Source organism: Mytilus trossulus, chromosome 14 (genome assembly GCF_036588685.1).
Source record: "Mytilus trossulus isolate FHL-02 chromosome 14, PNRI_Mtr1.1.1.hap1, whole genome shotgun sequence".
Lineage (NCBI taxonomy): Eukaryota > Metazoa > Mollusca > Bivalvia > Mytilida > Mytilidae > Mytilus > Mytilus trossulus.
Genome location: NC_086386.1, coordinates 11,386,749 through 11,404,253, shown reverse-complemented (window position 1 = coordinate 11,404,253; position 17,505 = coordinate 11,386,749). Strand labels below are relative to the sequence as shown.

The following is a 17,505-nucleotide window of genomic DNA, read 5'->3' as shown; positions in this document are numbered from 1 at the left end:
ACATATAGACAGATTCGTAAGTTCATTAGTTATTACATGGAGAGAAACAAAACATATAGACAGATTCGTAAGTTCATTAGTTATTACATGGAGAGAAACAAAACATATAGACAGATTCGTAAGTTCATTAGTTATTACATGGAGAGAAACAAAACATATAGACAGATTCGTAAGTTCATTAGTTATTACATGGAGAGAAACAAAACATATAGACAGATTCGTAAGTTCATTAGTTATTACATGGAGAGAAACAAAACATATAGACAAATTCGTAAGTTCATTAGTTATTACATGGAGAGAAACAAAACAAACAGACAGATTCGTTAGTTCATTAGTTATTACATGGAGAGAACTAAAACATATAGACAGATTCGTAAGTTCATTAGTTATTACATGGAGAGAAACAAAACCTATAGACAGATTCGTAAGTTCATTAGTTATTACATGGAGAGAAACAAAACAAACAGACAGATTCGTTAGTTCATTAGTTATTACATGGAGAGAAACAAAACATATAGACAGTTTCCTAAGTTCATTAGTTATTACATGGAGAGAAACAAAACATATAGACAGCTTCGTAAGTTCATTAGTTATTACATGGAGAGAACTAAAACATATAGACAGATTCGTAAGTTCATTAGTTATTACATGGAGAGAAACAAAACATATAGACAGATTCGTAAGTTCATTAGTTATTACATGGAGAGAAACAAAACATATAGACAGATTCGTAAGTTCATTAGTTATTACATGGAGAGAACTAAAACATATAGACAGATTCGTAAGTTCATTAGTTATTACATGGAGAGAAACAAAACATATAGACAGATTACTAAGTTCATTAGTTATTACATGGAGAGAAACAAAACATATAGACAGATTCGTAAGTTCATTAGTTATTACATGGAGAGAAACAAAACATATAGACAGATTCGTAAGTTCATTGGTCATTACATGGAGAGATACAAAACAAATAGACAGAGTCGTAAGTTCATTGGTTATTACATGGAGAGAAACAAAACATATAGACAGATTCGTAAGTTCATTAGCTATTACATGGAGAGAAACAAAACATACAGACAGATTCGTAAGTTCATTAGCTATTACATGGAGAGAAACAAAACATATAGACAGATTCGTAAGTTCATTAGTTATTACATGGAGAGAAACAAAACATATAGACAGATTCGTAAGTTCATTATTTATTACATGGAGAGAAACAAAACATATAGACAGATTCGTAAGTTCATTAGTTATTACATGGAGAGAAACAAAACATATAGACAAATTCGTAAGTTCATTAGTTATTACATGGAGAGAAACAAAACATATAGACAGATTCGTAAGTTCATTAGTTATTACATGGAGAGAAACAAAACATATAGACAGATTCGTAAGTTCATTAGTTATTACATGGAGAGAAACAAAACATATAGACAGATTCGTAAGTTCATTAGTTATTACATGGAGAGAAACAAAACATATAGACAGATTCGTAAGTTCATTAGTTATTACATGGAGAGAAACAAAACATATAGACAGATTCGTAAGTTCATTAGTTATTACATGGAGAGAAACAAAACATATAGACAAATTCGTAAGTTCATTAGTTATTACATGGAGAGAAACAAAACAAACAGACAGATTCGTTAGTTCATTAGTTATTACATGGAGAGAACTAAAACATATAGACAGATTCGTAAGTTCATTAGTTATTACATGGAGAGAAACAAAACCTATAGACAGATTCGTAAGTTCATTAGTTATTACATGGAGAGAAACAAAACAAACAGACAGATTCGTTAGTTCATTAGTTATTACATGGAGAGAAACAAAACATATAGACAGTTTCCTAAGTTCATTAGTTATTACATGGAGAGAAACAAAACATATAGACAGCTTCGTAAGTTCATTAGTTATTACATGGAGAGAACTAAAACATATAGACAGATTCGTAAGTTCATTAGTTATTACATGGAGAGAAACAAAACATATAGACAGATTCGTAAGTTCATTAGTTATTACATGGAGAGAAACAAAACATATAGACAGATTCGTAAGTTCATTAGTTATTACATGGAGAGAACTAAAACATATAGACAGATTCGTAAGTTCATTAGTTATTACATGGAGAGAAACAAAACATATAGACAGATTACTAAGTTCATTAGTTATTACATGGAGAGAAACAAAACATATAGACAGATTCGTAAGTTCATTAGTTATTACATGGAGAGAAACAAAACATATAGACAGATTCGTAAGTTCATTAGTTATTACATGGAGAGAACTAAAACATATAGACAGATTCGTAAGTTCATTAGTTATTACATGGAGAGAAACAAAACCTATAGACAGATTCGTAAGTTCATTAGTTATTACATATAGAGAAACAAAACATATAGACAGATTCGTAAGTTCATTAGTTATTACATGGAGAGAAACAAAACATATAGACAGATTCGTATGGTCATTAGTTATTACATGGAGCTAACTAAAACATATAGACAGATTCGTAAGGTTATTAGTTATTACATGGAGAGAAACAAAACATATAGACAGATTCGTAAGTTAATTAGTTATTACATGTAGAGAAACAAAACATATAGACAGATTCGTAAGTTCATTAGTTATTACATATAGAGAAACAAAACATATAGACAGATTCGTAAGTTCATTAGTTATTACATGGAGAGAAACAAAACATATAGACATATTCGTAAGTTCATTAGTTATTACATGGAGAGAAACAAAACATAAAAAGACAGATTCGTAAGTTCATTAGTTATTATATGGAGAGAAACAAAACATATAGACAGATTCGTAAGTGCATTAGTTATTACATGGAGAGAAACAAAACATATAGACAGATTCGTAAGTTCATTAGTTATTACATGTAGAGAGACAAATCATATAGACAGATTCGTAAGTTCATTATTTATTACATGTAGAGAAACAAAACATATAGACAGATTCGTTAGTTCATTAGTTATTACATGTAGATAAACAAAACATATAGACAGATTCGTAAGTTCATTAGTTATAACACGGAGAGAAACAAAACATATAGACAGTTTCGTAAGTTCATTAGTTATTACATGGAGAGAAACAAAACATATAGACAGATTCGTAAGGTTATTAGTTATTACATGGAGAGAAACAAAACATATAGACAGATTCGTAAGTTCATTAGTTATTACATGGAGAGAAACAAAACATATAGACAGATTCGTAAGGTTATTAGTTATTACATGTAGAGAAACAAAACATATAGACAGTTTCCTAAGTTCATTAGTTATTACATGGAGAGAAACAAAACCTATAGACAGATTCGTAAGTTCATTAGTTATTACATGGAGAGAAACAAAACATATAGACAGATTCGTTAGTTCATTAGTTATTACATGGAGAGAAACAAAACATATAGACAGATTCGTTAGTTCATTAGTTATTACATGGAGAGAAACAAAACCTATAGACAGTTTCCTAAGTTCATTAGTTATTACATGGAGAGAAACAAAACATATAGACAGATTCGTAAGTTCATTAGTTATTACATGGAGAGAAACAAAACATATAGACAGATTCGTTAGTTCATTAGTTATTACATGGAGAGAAACAAAACATATAGACAGATTCGTAAGTTCATTAGTTATTACATGTAGATAAACAAAACATATAGACAGATTCGTAAGTTCATTAGTTATTACATGGAGAGAAACAAAACATATAGACAGTTTCCTAAGTTCATTGGTTATTACATGGAGAGAAACAAAACATATAGACAAATTCGTAGGTTCATTAGTTATTACATGGAGAGAAACAAAACAAACAGACAGATTCGTTAGTTCATTAGTTATTACATGGAGAGAAACAAAACATATAGACCGATTCGTAAGTTCATTAGTTATTACATGTAAATAAACAAAACATATAGACAGATTCGTAAGTTCATTAGTTATTACATGTAGAGAAACAAAACATATAGACAGTTTCCTAAGTTCATTAGTTATTACATGGAGAGAAACAAAACATATAGACAGATTCGTAAGTTCATTAGTTATTACACGGAGAGAAACAAAACATATAGACAGTTTCCTAAGTTCATTAGTTATTACATGTAGAGAAACAAAACATATAGACAGATTCCTAAGTTCATTAGTTATTACATGGAGAGAATTAAAACATATAGACAGATTCGTAAGTTCATTAGTTATTACATGAAGAGAACTAAAACTTATAGACAGTTTCCTAAGTTCATTAGTTATTACATGTAGAGAAACAAAACATATAGACAGATTCGTAAGTTCATTAGTTATTACATGAAGAGAACTAAAACTTATAGACAGATTCGTAAGTTCATTAGTTATTACATGGAGAGAAACAAAACATATAGACAGATTCGTAAGTTCATTAGTTATTACATGGAGAGAAACAAAACATATAGACAGATTCGTAAGTTCATTAGTTATTACATGTAGATAAACAAAACATATAGACAGATTCGTAAGTTCATTAGTTATTACATGGAGAGAAACAAAACATATAGACAGATTCGTAAGTTCATTAGTTATTACATGGAGAGAAACAAAACATATAGACAGTTTCGTAAGTTCATTAGTTATTACACGGAGAGAAACAAAACATATAGACAGATTCGTAAGTTCATTAGTTATTACATGGAGAGAAACAAAACATATAGACAGATTCGTAAGTTCATTAGTTATTACATATAGAGAAACAAAACATATAGACAGTTTCCTAAGTTCATTAGTTATTACATGTAGAGAAACAAAACATATAGACAGATTCGTAAGTTCATTAGTTATTACATGGAGAGAAACAAAACATATAGACAGATTCGTAAGGTTATTAGTTATTACATGGAGAGAAACAAAACATATAGACAGATTCGTAAGTTCATTAGTTATTACATGGAGAGAAACAAAACATATAGACAGATTCGTAAGTTCATTAGTTATTACATGGAGAGAAACAAAACATATAGACAGATTCGTAAGTTCATTAGTTATTACATGTAGATAAACAAAACATATAGACAGTTTCCTAAGTTCATTAGTTATTACATGGAGAGAAACAAAACATATAGACAGATTCGTTAGTTCATTAGTTATTACATGTAGATAAACAAAACATATAGACAGATTCGTAAGTTCATTAGTTATTACATGTAGATAAACAAAACATATAGACAGATTCGTAAGTTCATTAGTTATTACATGTAGATAAACAAAAAATATAGACAGTTTCGTAAGTTCATTAGTTATTACACGGAGAGAAACAAAACATATAGACAGTTTCCTAAGTTCATTAGTTATTACATGGAGAGAAACAAAACATATAGACAGATTCGTTAGTTCATTAGTTATTACACGGAGAGAAACAAAACATATAGACAGTTTCCTAAGTTCATTAGTTATTACATGTAGAGAAACAAAACATATAGACAGATTCGTAAGTTCATTAGTTATTACACGGAGAGAAACAAAACATATAGACAGTTTCCTAAGTTCATTAGTTATTACATGGAGAGAAACAAAACATATAGACAGATTCGTAAGTTCATTAGTTATTACATGGAGAGAAACAAAACATATAGACAGATTCGTAAGTTCATTAGCTATTACATGGAGAGAAACAAAACATATAGACAGTTTCCTAAGTTCATTAGTTATTACATGTAGAGAAACAAAACATATAGACAGATTCGTAAGTTCATTAGTTATTACATGGAGAGAAACAAAACATATAGACAAATTCGTAAGTTCATTAGTTATTACATGGAGAGAAACAAAACATATAGACAGTTTCCTAAGTTCATTAGTTATTACACGGAGAGAAACAAAACATATAGACAGATTCGTAAGTTCATTAGTTATTACATGGAGAGAAACAAAACATATAGACAGATTCGTAAGTTCATTAGCTATTACATGGAGAGAAACAAAACATATAGACAGATTCGTAAGTTCATTAGCTATTACATGGAGAGAAACAAAACATATAGACAGATTCGTAAGTTCATTAGCTATTACATGGAGAGAAACAAAACATATAGACAGATTCGTAAGTTCATTAGCTATTACATGGAGAGATACAAAACAAATAGACAGAGTCGTAAGTTCATTAGTTATTACATGGAGAGAAACATAACATATAGACAGAGTCGTAAGTTCATTAGTTATTACATGGAGAGAAACAAAACATATAGTAAGATTCGTAAGTTCATTGGTTATTACATGGAGAGAAACAAAACTTATAGACAGATTCGTAAGTTCATTAGTTATTACATGTAGATAAACAAAACATATAGACAGATTCGTAAGGTTATTAGTTATTACATGGAGAGAAACAAAACATATAGACAGATTCGTAAGTTCATTAGTTATTACATGGAGAGAACTAAAACATATAGACATATTCGTAAGTTCATTGGTTATTACATGGAGAGAAACAAAACATAAAGACAGATTCGTAAGTTCATTAGTTATTATATGGAGAGAAACAAAACATATAGACAGATTCGTAAGTTCATTAGTTATTACACGGAGAGAAACAAAACATATAGACAGTTTCCTAAGTTCATTAGTTATTACATGGAGAGAAACAAAACATATAGACAGATTCGTAAGTTCATTAGTTATTACATGTAGATAAACAAAACATATAGTCAGATTCGTAAGTTCATTGGTTATTACATGGAGAGATACAAAACAAATAGACAGAGTCGTAAGTTCATTAGTTATTACATGTAGAGAAACAAAACATATAGACAGATTCGTAAGTTCATTAGTTATTACATGTAGATAAACAAAACATATAGACAGATTCGTAAGTTCATTGGTTATTACATGGAGAGAAACAAAACATATAGACAGATTCGTAAGTTCATTAGCTATTACATGGAGAGATACAAAACAAATAGACAGAGTCGTAAGTTCATTAGTTATTACATGGAGAGAAACATAACATATAGACAGAGTCGTAAGTTCATTAGTTATTACATGGAGAGAAACAAAACATATAGTCAGATTCGTAAGTTCATTAGTTATTACATGGAATGAAACAAAACATATAGACAGATTCCTAAGTTCATTAGTTATTACATGAAGAGAACCAAAACTTATAAACAGATTCGTAAGATCATTAGTTATTACATGGAATGAAACAAAACATATAGACAGATTCGTAAGTTCATTAGTTATAACATGGAGAGAAACAAAACATATAGACAGATTCCTAAGTTCATTAGTTATTACATGTAGAGAAACAAAACATATAGACAGATTCGTAAGTTCATTAGTTATTACATGTAGATAAACAAAACATATAGACAGATTCGTAAGTTCATTAGTTATTACATGTAGATAAACAAAACATATAGACAGATTCCTAAGTTCATTAGTTATTACATGTAGAGAAACAAAACATATAGACAGATTCGTAAGTTCATTAGTTATTACATGAAGAGAACTAAAACTTATAGACAGATTCGTTAGTTCATTAGTTATTACATGAAGAGAACTAAAACTTATAGACAGAGTCGTAAGTTCATTAGTTATTACATGAAGAGAACTAAAACTTATAGACAGATTCGTTAGTTCATTAGTTATTACATGAAGAGAACTAAAACTTATAGACAGAGTCGTAAGTTCATTAGTTATTACATGAAGAGAACTAAAACTTATAGACAGAGTCGTAAGTTCATTAGTTATTACATGAAGAGAACTAAAACTTATAGACAGATTCGTTAGTTCATTAGTTATTACATGAAGAGAACTAAAACTTATAGACAGAGTCGTTAGTTCATTAGTTATTACATGAAGAGAACTAAAACTTATAGACAGATTCGTTAGTTCATTAGTTATTACATGAAGAGAACTAAAACTTATAGACAGAGTCGTTAGTTCATTAGTTATTACATGAAGAGAACTAAAACTTATAGACAGATTCGTTAGTTCATTAGTTATTACATGAAGAGAACTAAAACTTATAGACAGAGTCGTTAGTTCATTAGTTATTACATGAAGAGAACTAAAACTTATAGACAGAGTCGTTAGTTCATTAGTTATTACATGAAGAGAACTAAAACTTATAGACAGATTCGTTAGTTCATTAGTTATTACATGAAGAGAACTAAAACTTATAGACAGAGTCGTTAGTTCATTAGTTATTACATGAAGAGAACTAAAACTTATAGACAGATTCGTTAGTTCATTAGTTATTACATGAAGAGAACTAAAACTTATAGACAGATTCGTTAGTTCATTAGTTATTACATGAAGAGAACTAAAACTTATAGACAGATTCGTTAGTTCATTAGTTATTACATGAAGAGAACTAAAACTTATAGACAGAGTCGTTAGTTCATTAGTTATTACATGAAGAGAACTAAAACTTATAGACAGAGTCGTTAGTTCATTAGTTATTACATGAAGAGAACTAAAACTTATAGACAGAGTCGTTAGTTCATTAGTTATTACATGAAGAGAACTAAAACTTATAGACAGATTCGTTAGTTCATTAGTTATTACATGAAGAGAACTAAAACTTATAGACAGAGTCGTTAGTTCATTAGTTATTACATGAAGAGAACTAAAACTTATAGACAGATTCGTTAGTTCATTAGTTATTACATGAAGAGAACTAAAACTTATAGACAGAGTCGTTAGTTCATTAGTTATTACATGAAGAGAACTAAAACTTATAGACAGAGTCGTTAGTTCATTAGTTATTACATGAAGAGAACTAAAACTTATAGACAGAGTCGTTAGTTCATTAGTTATTACATGAAGAGAACTAAAACTTATAGACAGAGTCGTTAGTTCATTAGTTATTACATGAAGAGAACTAAAACTTATAGACAGAGTCGTTAGTTCATTAGTTATTACATTTGTATTATAAATATCTTTGAAGATATAAGATTTGAATATCAATAATGTGCTCATTTTTAGAGATTTCCTGTTTACAGTACTTTAAATTTTTCGAAAAACTAATGTTTTTCTTATCCCAGGCATAGATTATCTTAGCCGTATTTGGCATAACTTTTTGGAATTTTGGATCCTCAATGCTCTTCAACTTTGTACTTGTTTGGTTTTATAAATATTTTGATTTGAGCGTCACTGATGAGTCTTATGTAGACGAAACTCGCGTCTGGCGTACTGAATTATTATCCTGGTACCTTTGATAACTATTTATACAAATAAGAAAATTTGGTGGGATTTCTTATGAGACAACTATCCACCAGAGTTAAAATTCACCGGTTGGTAAATACCATAAGAAACGGAAATAATTTCTTTAGCTTTAATGCTCATAAGGTCATCACAGATTCAATATTTAATTAAAGTCTCACCACTTGTACTTTTGAAACTGTGCGACTGTGAGAAATAAAATCATTTTTCCCTATCAAACTTACAAAGAAATGTTACAATGGTAAAGCAGATGAAAATGTAATACTACGCTCTATGTTGTAACTCTCATGTCTCTTACAATATTCGTATTAAGTTCATTCAATCCGCTTCTGAAATAATAAACAGAGGATTTTTATTTGGAAATCATCGATTAAGTTTTACACTTTATATGCTTTCTGTAGCATTTCATATTGGTTGCAATGCAATATATTTTGTACTTTGCAAAACACTATTAATAATTCATACAATCATTAAGTATAACGATGTCTTAAGTATTATGATATTGTTCATTTTTCTTTCAATATCATGTATGCAGTGATACTTTATATCTGACCATCTATTCCTTTTATTCAATTTGTTAAAATTTCATCTTTTTATTGTATCTATATTTAATTGGAAAAGACCTAGTTCGCCGTATATAATGTTAGAAATGTATCTAGAAGTCATTAACTAAATTTTATCTGAGTCATATTAAGAATGGTATCTATTATATCGAAACTCCCGATCTCAAATCGTTCCATTAAATATTCATTCATTCATATCTTTATTTCCTCTTTATAGAGATTACATGAATCATAGTATCATGAACAATAAATTAATACATTAATAATAGAAAATAAAATAGTAAAGTTATAAACAATGCGTAATATTTACATATAAATGAAAATGTTAATATATATTGCAAGCTGTAAACGAGTTTATGTTGCGAGCTGTCGATATTACATGTGCTAACACTATACTATATAGTTCAATTGGCGATTTTATTACATGGACGTAGCAGATTTCATTACATGGACGTAGCAAAGTCGCTTAAATGAATCCAAGTCGGAGTCACTGAGCGCAGTTGAAGGGTCTTTTCCTAGACAAATTATAAATAGCGATTCATCACTACATTCACTGAGTTCAACATAGAGATCAAGAGAAAAGTTTTCTATTATTACGTCTAGCCAAGTACTGTACATATTTGATGTGCACGTACAGACAAAGCATGCATGTACAAACACGTCAGTGAATAGGCGGTCGCATATTTCACAGGATTTGGAATCGTGGTTTGGAGCGGTAGATACAAGTTTTCCGATAAACAGTGCAGTGCGCATTTCGAAGCTGTTCGTCGGGAATTTCCATACATGAGCCACAGATATTGATTTATGTATATATTTGAATCTCTTGAAGTCATTTTCCGAATTAATGCGGATTAAAATTTCATCTTTTTATTGTATCTATATTTAATTGGAAAAGACCTAGTTCGCCGTATATAATGTTAGAAGTGTATCTAGAAGTCATTAACTAAATTTTATCTGAGTCATATTAAGAATGGTATCTATTATATCGAAACTCCCGATCTCAAATCGTTCCATTAAATAGTGCTATTACGCTAATGAAAGAATAAATATGAAATTTAATTATATTGACCTACTCAATAAGTTGTATTTAATATTGAGTTTGTTTTGCAAAATCGTTTTTTTGTGGGTCTATGGCTTATCTTTATCATAAATGAAAATCATGTTAGCTTTCATTTCTATAAGATTATTATCAAAGGTATTTATAACATTGAAAACTGGAAACTAATCGTGATCATCATATTTAGAATCATTATGTGTTGCATTCCAAAAAACTATTGAAATACCATTCTTGAAAGGTTGCTTTGTAGATTATACAAATATTTAATAAGATGAAGTTTCTATTCATTTTGTCTTTTATTCACGAATCTTTATTGAAATATATTTTATGGGCATACAAATTTGTCTTTTCAGTAAGAAGCGTTATATTATTTATCATCATGGCAATAATGATTTCTAATATATGGTTTCTAAATCAATGTTACACGATAAGGTAAACTCATGATGGCATATAGTTTTGTTTTCAATGAAATCATTATAGATATTTCAGAAGCATGCGGATATTTATATTATGTTTCTTTAAACCTGATATCTATACAATATACAACAAAACAAACATTAAATACATTAGTACATCAATGCATGGAAGCATAAATCTACAATAGGTTTTGTCACATTTGTGTTTTCAATAGTGTATTTATCAAACTTACTTTTTCACATTTTTTGTTTTTTTACAGGGCACAACTTTTCTGGAAAAGACACAAAGGAAGATATAATGAAAGGTTATAGTTATTTAATATTTCATTTCTAAAATTACTTGTAAGAGTACATGATAATAATGAGAACTTTTTTTGCTAGTCCACAAATCATAAAACAAGAGACCAATATATTTGTAAAGGGGAATTAAATTAAATTACGTGAACAGCTCCGAACTACAGTAAAATGGTATCGATATGATCAAACACAGTTAAATCGATGACAACGTTCGGATATAACCGTCAATTTTATTAACGGTACATTTTTTTACGCATAAGTTGCGCATATCGATAATTTAAAATGTCTTTTTAGTCTAAAGCAATTTAGACTAAAACGTTTGTTATGTCATTATTCATAACAGTTAAGGAAGTAGATATTAGAGTGCTGCAATGAATATGTGTATACCCTGCCAATGTTCGTAATTCATGTTCCATAGAAAAAAACATAAATATAAAGTTTGAACTATTTCATTATAAACGAATACAAAACCACCCTTTTTACAGGTTTATTGCATAGAACATTTCTTTTGTAAAATATATATCGACATGGAAAAGGTTGTTTTAGAAAAGCTCTCGAACAGAGAGAATAGAAATAAAACAAAAGTTTCCACCGAACCTTAACTAACTTATTAATTCAATATTAATGCTCTTATTTTTTCATACACAGTCAAATTTTTATACACTTGAATCAGCATTTAACGTGAAATTAACGTGAATGTTGTATGAAAATTCAAAATACGCATTTCTTTTTTTCAGAACAAACTCGACATGACTTATCTAAAAAAGATCCGAAAAAGCGTTTGGTAAAAGGTAAGCTTTACTGAACGAAATGTACACCAAACTGATGTTTTAGGATGCGACGCCACATGACATGACTTTTGTAAATAGGAAACCTAACTCCTTGTTCATTCAAATTGTCTTCCTTTGAAATACAAATAGGACACCACTTAATGATTGTGCAAATGTCTGAGCCTATATTGTTAAGATGTATTTATAATTTACCTGAACTTATGAATATTACAATTTGTCGTGAATTAATAATAAAGGCAACAGTAGTATGCCGATGTTAAAGACCCATGAATCGATAGAAAAAAATCCGGGTCACAAACCTAAACCGAGGGAAACGCATTAAATAGAGGAGAATGACGACACAACATTAAAATGTAACACACACATAAACGAACTAAGCATTAGACAAAATCCGATGAGAATAACAAATATAACATAAAAACTAAAGACATGAATTTGGGTTAGAACAGTACCGTGACACATCTTATAATAATGTGAATTCACACTCAAATATAAGAGGAAACAAACGACACAAAAGAAACACAACGTTAAAATGTAAAACACACAGAAACGAACTATCATATAACAATGACTATATTTCTGACTTGATACAGGACATTTTTTTTTTATAAAAATATTATTTTTTCACTGTTGTTAAAGTAAAATCACAAAAAAACTGAACTAATTAAAATAGTCAAATTATTGGTACAGTAGTCATCATTGTTTCACAATCTCAACACAAACTTTGTAAATTTGCATTTGAAGATAAAATATTCTTCCTTTTCTTTAAAACAGTTTCAGACACTGCATCACATGACAATTTCGTTCTAATTGTCGGTTATTTCCGTGGAGGCTCGACTATGACGCTAGATGTACTGAGTACCGCTGAAAACAATTTTCATGTATTTGAACCAATCAATTTCCTATCATTTGATACCTATGAAAATACTGCAATTACATTTTTAAATGGATCTTCAAGGTAAGTGATATTTTATCAATATTTTATTAATAGAAAAAAAGTTGGATAGAGTTATCAGAGAATAAGCAATATGAAATGGGCCAAGTGACACGATTGAAAATGAACTAATTATCACCAGGGAAAACATCATACAAATCCAATAGATATCTACCTTTGATCAAAATTGAAAAATCCAAAATAATGAATACACTAATTATACTGTGATACTGCATTTGTTAGCCTGTTCACCTCTTTCGTCTTATTGAGCAAAGTTTACATTATCCCTCTAGTATCTTTCGCCCCTCTTTTCCTTATTTTTCATTAAGCATATTCACACCATACGTTTTCCGAAACCAGTACAGTCGACAGTCTTTGTCTTCATTTGTAAAATGTTTGCTTTTGAAGGGCAGAACCAGGTTGTAATTCTAAATGAAGGCAACAGTAGTATACCGCTGTTCGAAAGTCATAAATCGATTGAGAGAAAAAAAAAAACACCATCAAATCTGCGTTACAAACTAAGACCGAGGGAAACAAATCAACTATAAGAGGAAACGAAGCGAAACAACAGAAACGCTAAAGTGCAACCAAAAAACAAACAACAATGTATCATAAATAGAAACGAACTATAAGATAACAACTGCCATTTTCTTGACTTGGTAAAGGACACTTTAAGAAAAATGTTAGGTTGAACCTGGTTTTGTGGCTAGCAAAACCTCGCGCTTTAAGTGCGATGTTAAATATAACATCAAAATGACAACATGACATGACGGGATTAAATTCGTTCATAGCGCAACTTAGATGTAGATTTACATGATGCTCAACTTAATATACAAACTCCTCTTTGTTATTGAAGAATTTATTTTGAATGCATATTTTTCTGAGTCGATTTAAGCAACAGTAGTTTACCGATGGCCAGATCTTATAAATCAATTAAGAATATAAAAAAACTGATTCCAAAACAAGAGATCAAACCCAAATTAAAAAAAAATATCCTAAACACTAAAAGAAGCGTGACCTTTTATGTAGAAGGGGTAAGAGTATTCCTCGTTTCCAACCAACATTCAGTAAATATGTCTCAATAAGGTATAGGACGATATTTAGTATTTAGTTTTTCAGACGAATATTTTGTGATATAAAGACAGCAGAAAAATGTCGCTAGTCAGTTGAGACACATACTGTATCGTGATGGTTTACGTTCATTTATGGCTCAAAATCTCTAAATATCTCTAATAATCTCTAAATAATTCTTTCAGATGTTTTTTTCTTCCTATACATTGAACATCTCTCCTTGGAAGAATTAATAGTCATATTATACGTTTATTGAATGATTCAAAATATCAACTCTATGTACTTGTCTCGATTTTGCTGATGTACTATAGACTTACTTACTATGATAATTTATATATGTAGTTATTTGCCAAAAGAAACATTACAAAAACAAAAGAATTTATAGTCATTGCAATTCAAAAACAAACAAGACATGCACAACAGAAAATGTGTTTGAAAATGAACTTGCAATACGACGATAGGCGTTGATTGATGTCAACTATGTTTGTGTTTCGTTCTTTGTTGTATAAAATCTTGGCTGCTGGCTTTTTTCGTTTGTAAAATGTGACATTTTTAAGTAATTTTAGAGCTTACTATATATAGGAAGTTTCTGTTTTTCTCATTAATTGTCGTCAACATGGACACACCATTGTGGTCTGGTAAACACTATGTTACCCGTACATCAAATAGTTTTATTGAAGATTATTTTAGCTATATCTATATATATTTATTATTTCTTTACAGATTGCTTGATAAAACTACTGAACTACCAACAGTGCAAGCAGAAATGCTAGCTAATTGGTTTAATTGTAGATTATCTGATATCAATTTAAGTGATCTAAGAAGTTCTAATTTGCAATATCATTCTCGTTCGACACAAGAGTATTATCAATGTCAGCGAAGGTCAAACATCTCGTCCTGTATTAGACGCTTAGTAGAAGTCTGTAAACAAATGAAGAACAAAATATTAAAAGTAGTTAGATTGCGAATGGAAACTATAGAACTTCTTTTGAAACGTTTACCGAACCTCAAAATAATACATTTAGTCAGAGACCCTAGAGGAATACTTAACTCCCTAATGAGGTCAAAATTAATAGGTGTTAACGATTTTGAATCTAAAGCGTCAGACATTTGTAATGCTATATTATCAGATATAAAATCTACTACAAGACTTAAAACTTTGTATCCAAATACGATATTCCTGTTGAAATATGAAGCCCTTGTAAAGAACCCAACGGCGATCTTTAAGAGAATATTTAACTTCACAAAACTCAATTATTCACAGAAAGTAGAAATGTTTATACAAAGTCATCTTTTAGGCCATTCGTCCAGAGGCAACAATGCATTTTTAACAAAATCTGGAAATGGTAATATGATAGCAAGCAACTGGAGAAAGACTATACAACCTGATGAAGTTGTAGAAATAAATAAGTTGTGTCGCACAGTATTCGAGACATTAGGATACCAAGAAGTCAGCCACAAGACATTACAAGATGGGAATGAATCACTCCAACGTGTTCCATTCTTAAAACATATATTTGATGAATATTGATACCAGTGATATTTAGAAATGTGATTTGACAACAGTTCATTAGATTTACACCATCATATCTAAATGAGTGTTTGATATACCTCGGAGAACTGCAACTTTTGAAGACCAAAGAATGCATAAAGACAAAAGTAGTATACCGCTGTTCAATAGCCATAAAGTGGAAATGGACAGATTTTGGAGTAGACTAAATGTTTGAGTTGTTCAATATTTTATCATAAGCTAACACTTTACAATTATAGCACTTCAACCACGAATACGTTCGTGTAAACCCATTCATATTCTCTTATCCTCGATTGTAGCTTTACTAAATGAGACTCAATTTGTAATTGACACGAACAACGCGAGGGATGCCACATGTGAAAGAAAGAATATGCTTGCCATTCACGAGCATCTGAGATACGACCCTGGGTATTTTGGTACAATGCTTTTTTTCGTCACTCCCTGTTGTTTGTTATTGCTATATAAGTTGTTTTTCGACTTGTAAGTTTTTAGATTCCCTTTGATATCTTCCATCTCTTTCTTTAAGGCAAATGCATGTTTTATTACCGCGAATATATTGATAAAGGACGGACGTAAAAAGGCTGCAATTGTATCATTATACTATTATAGTATTCCATGTACTTTATTCTATCGTCATACAGGTCAATTATGAAAAAAAGATGTGTTTTAATTGTCCATTGCTATGCGACAACTCTCCACCGGTGACAAAGTGACATATTTGCATATTTTTACGTTGTTTAATGCATGTTAAAATCGAAATTTGCAAGATTTTAATTTTAAATCTAAACAATTTTCATTATTTTTAGTCAAAGAAAAATCAAACTCAAATGAAGTCGAATCTGAATGACTGAACTTTATTATATAAAGTCAATCTCCACTCAAGTTCTTTATAATTAAAACTTGAGGATCTATTTTTAATAGTATATAGTTATTATGGATCTCTCTTTAAAAAGACCCCTTGCTTTTGTCATAAACCACGTGCTATGAATTGGTAAATTACAGCTTATGAATAGTTAAATATGATGATAAATACATATCTGTAAAATAGCAAAAGGAGATTTTTTTACGAAAGAAAAACAAACAACTGGACCAAAAACACTACAAGGAAAATAAAGGTTGAACAACCTAAACCCCACCACAATCGGAAAAAGAACAAATTCAGATGAACGTAGGCAGTTTCTGCTACACTTATGTTACCGCTGTGTCTAATTTCAAATACAAAATGTGTTTATACAGCGCATTCGGTGATGTCGTTAAGGTAAAGAAACATGAGGATGAATTGCTGTTACAACAAGGAAAACATATTATGTCCATCTCAGATTTTCATAACGTTCAAGAAAATCAAGACGGCGTCTGTCAAACGTTAGAAAAGATTATTCAGAACCATTTATGCGACCTTGCAAGCGGCATCACTTTCTCCAGATATCATTGAGTTAGCTTGGGTATACAAATAGGGTATTTTTTTATAACTTCTCACATCAAGCAGTAAAATCTTTGCTGAATTTGGGCGTCTATTTTGTGATTTATAAATGAGCAACCACGTCCAGTCAGAATAGGGATGTTTGATTCGATGTCCCTTGTTAAGAGAGTGATCCGCTCTTTACATATGAAAAGAAACATTGTAACAAATATA

General features: G+C 29.9%; 1 protein-coding gene across 1 annotated transcript; it reads left to right on the top strand.

Annotated features, from left to right (window-relative positions):
- Positions 1-903: 903 nt before the first annotated feature.
- LOC134697475 (carbohydrate sulfotransferase 5-like) lies at positions 904-16,438 on the top strand. The gene is made up of 5 exons (XM_063559755.1): positions 904-1,087; positions 11,509-11,553; positions 12,283-12,336; positions 13,111-13,294; positions 15,065-16,438. Exons 1-5 carry the CDS (start codon positions 904-906, stop codon positions 15,870-15,872), a joined length of 1,275 nt encoding a protein of 424 aa, XP_063415825.1. The 3' UTR covers positions 15,873-16,438.
- Positions 16,439-17,505: the final 1,067 nt, after the last annotated feature.

Bases quoted from the DNA above. Each gene is read 5' to 3' on its own strand.
- LOC134697475 (XM_063559755.1), top strand. From the start codon at position 904: ATGGAGAGAAACAAAACATATAGACAGATTCGTAAGTTCATTGGTCAT. The intron at 12,337-13,110 runs GTAAGCTTTACT...TCTTTAAAACAG, and splicing joins GAAAAAGCGTTTGGTAAAAG to TTTCAGACACTGCATCACAT. The intron at 13,295-15,064 runs GTAAGTGATATT...ATTTCTTTACAG, and splicing joins TTTTTAAATGGATCTTCAAG to ATTGCTTGATAAAACTACTG.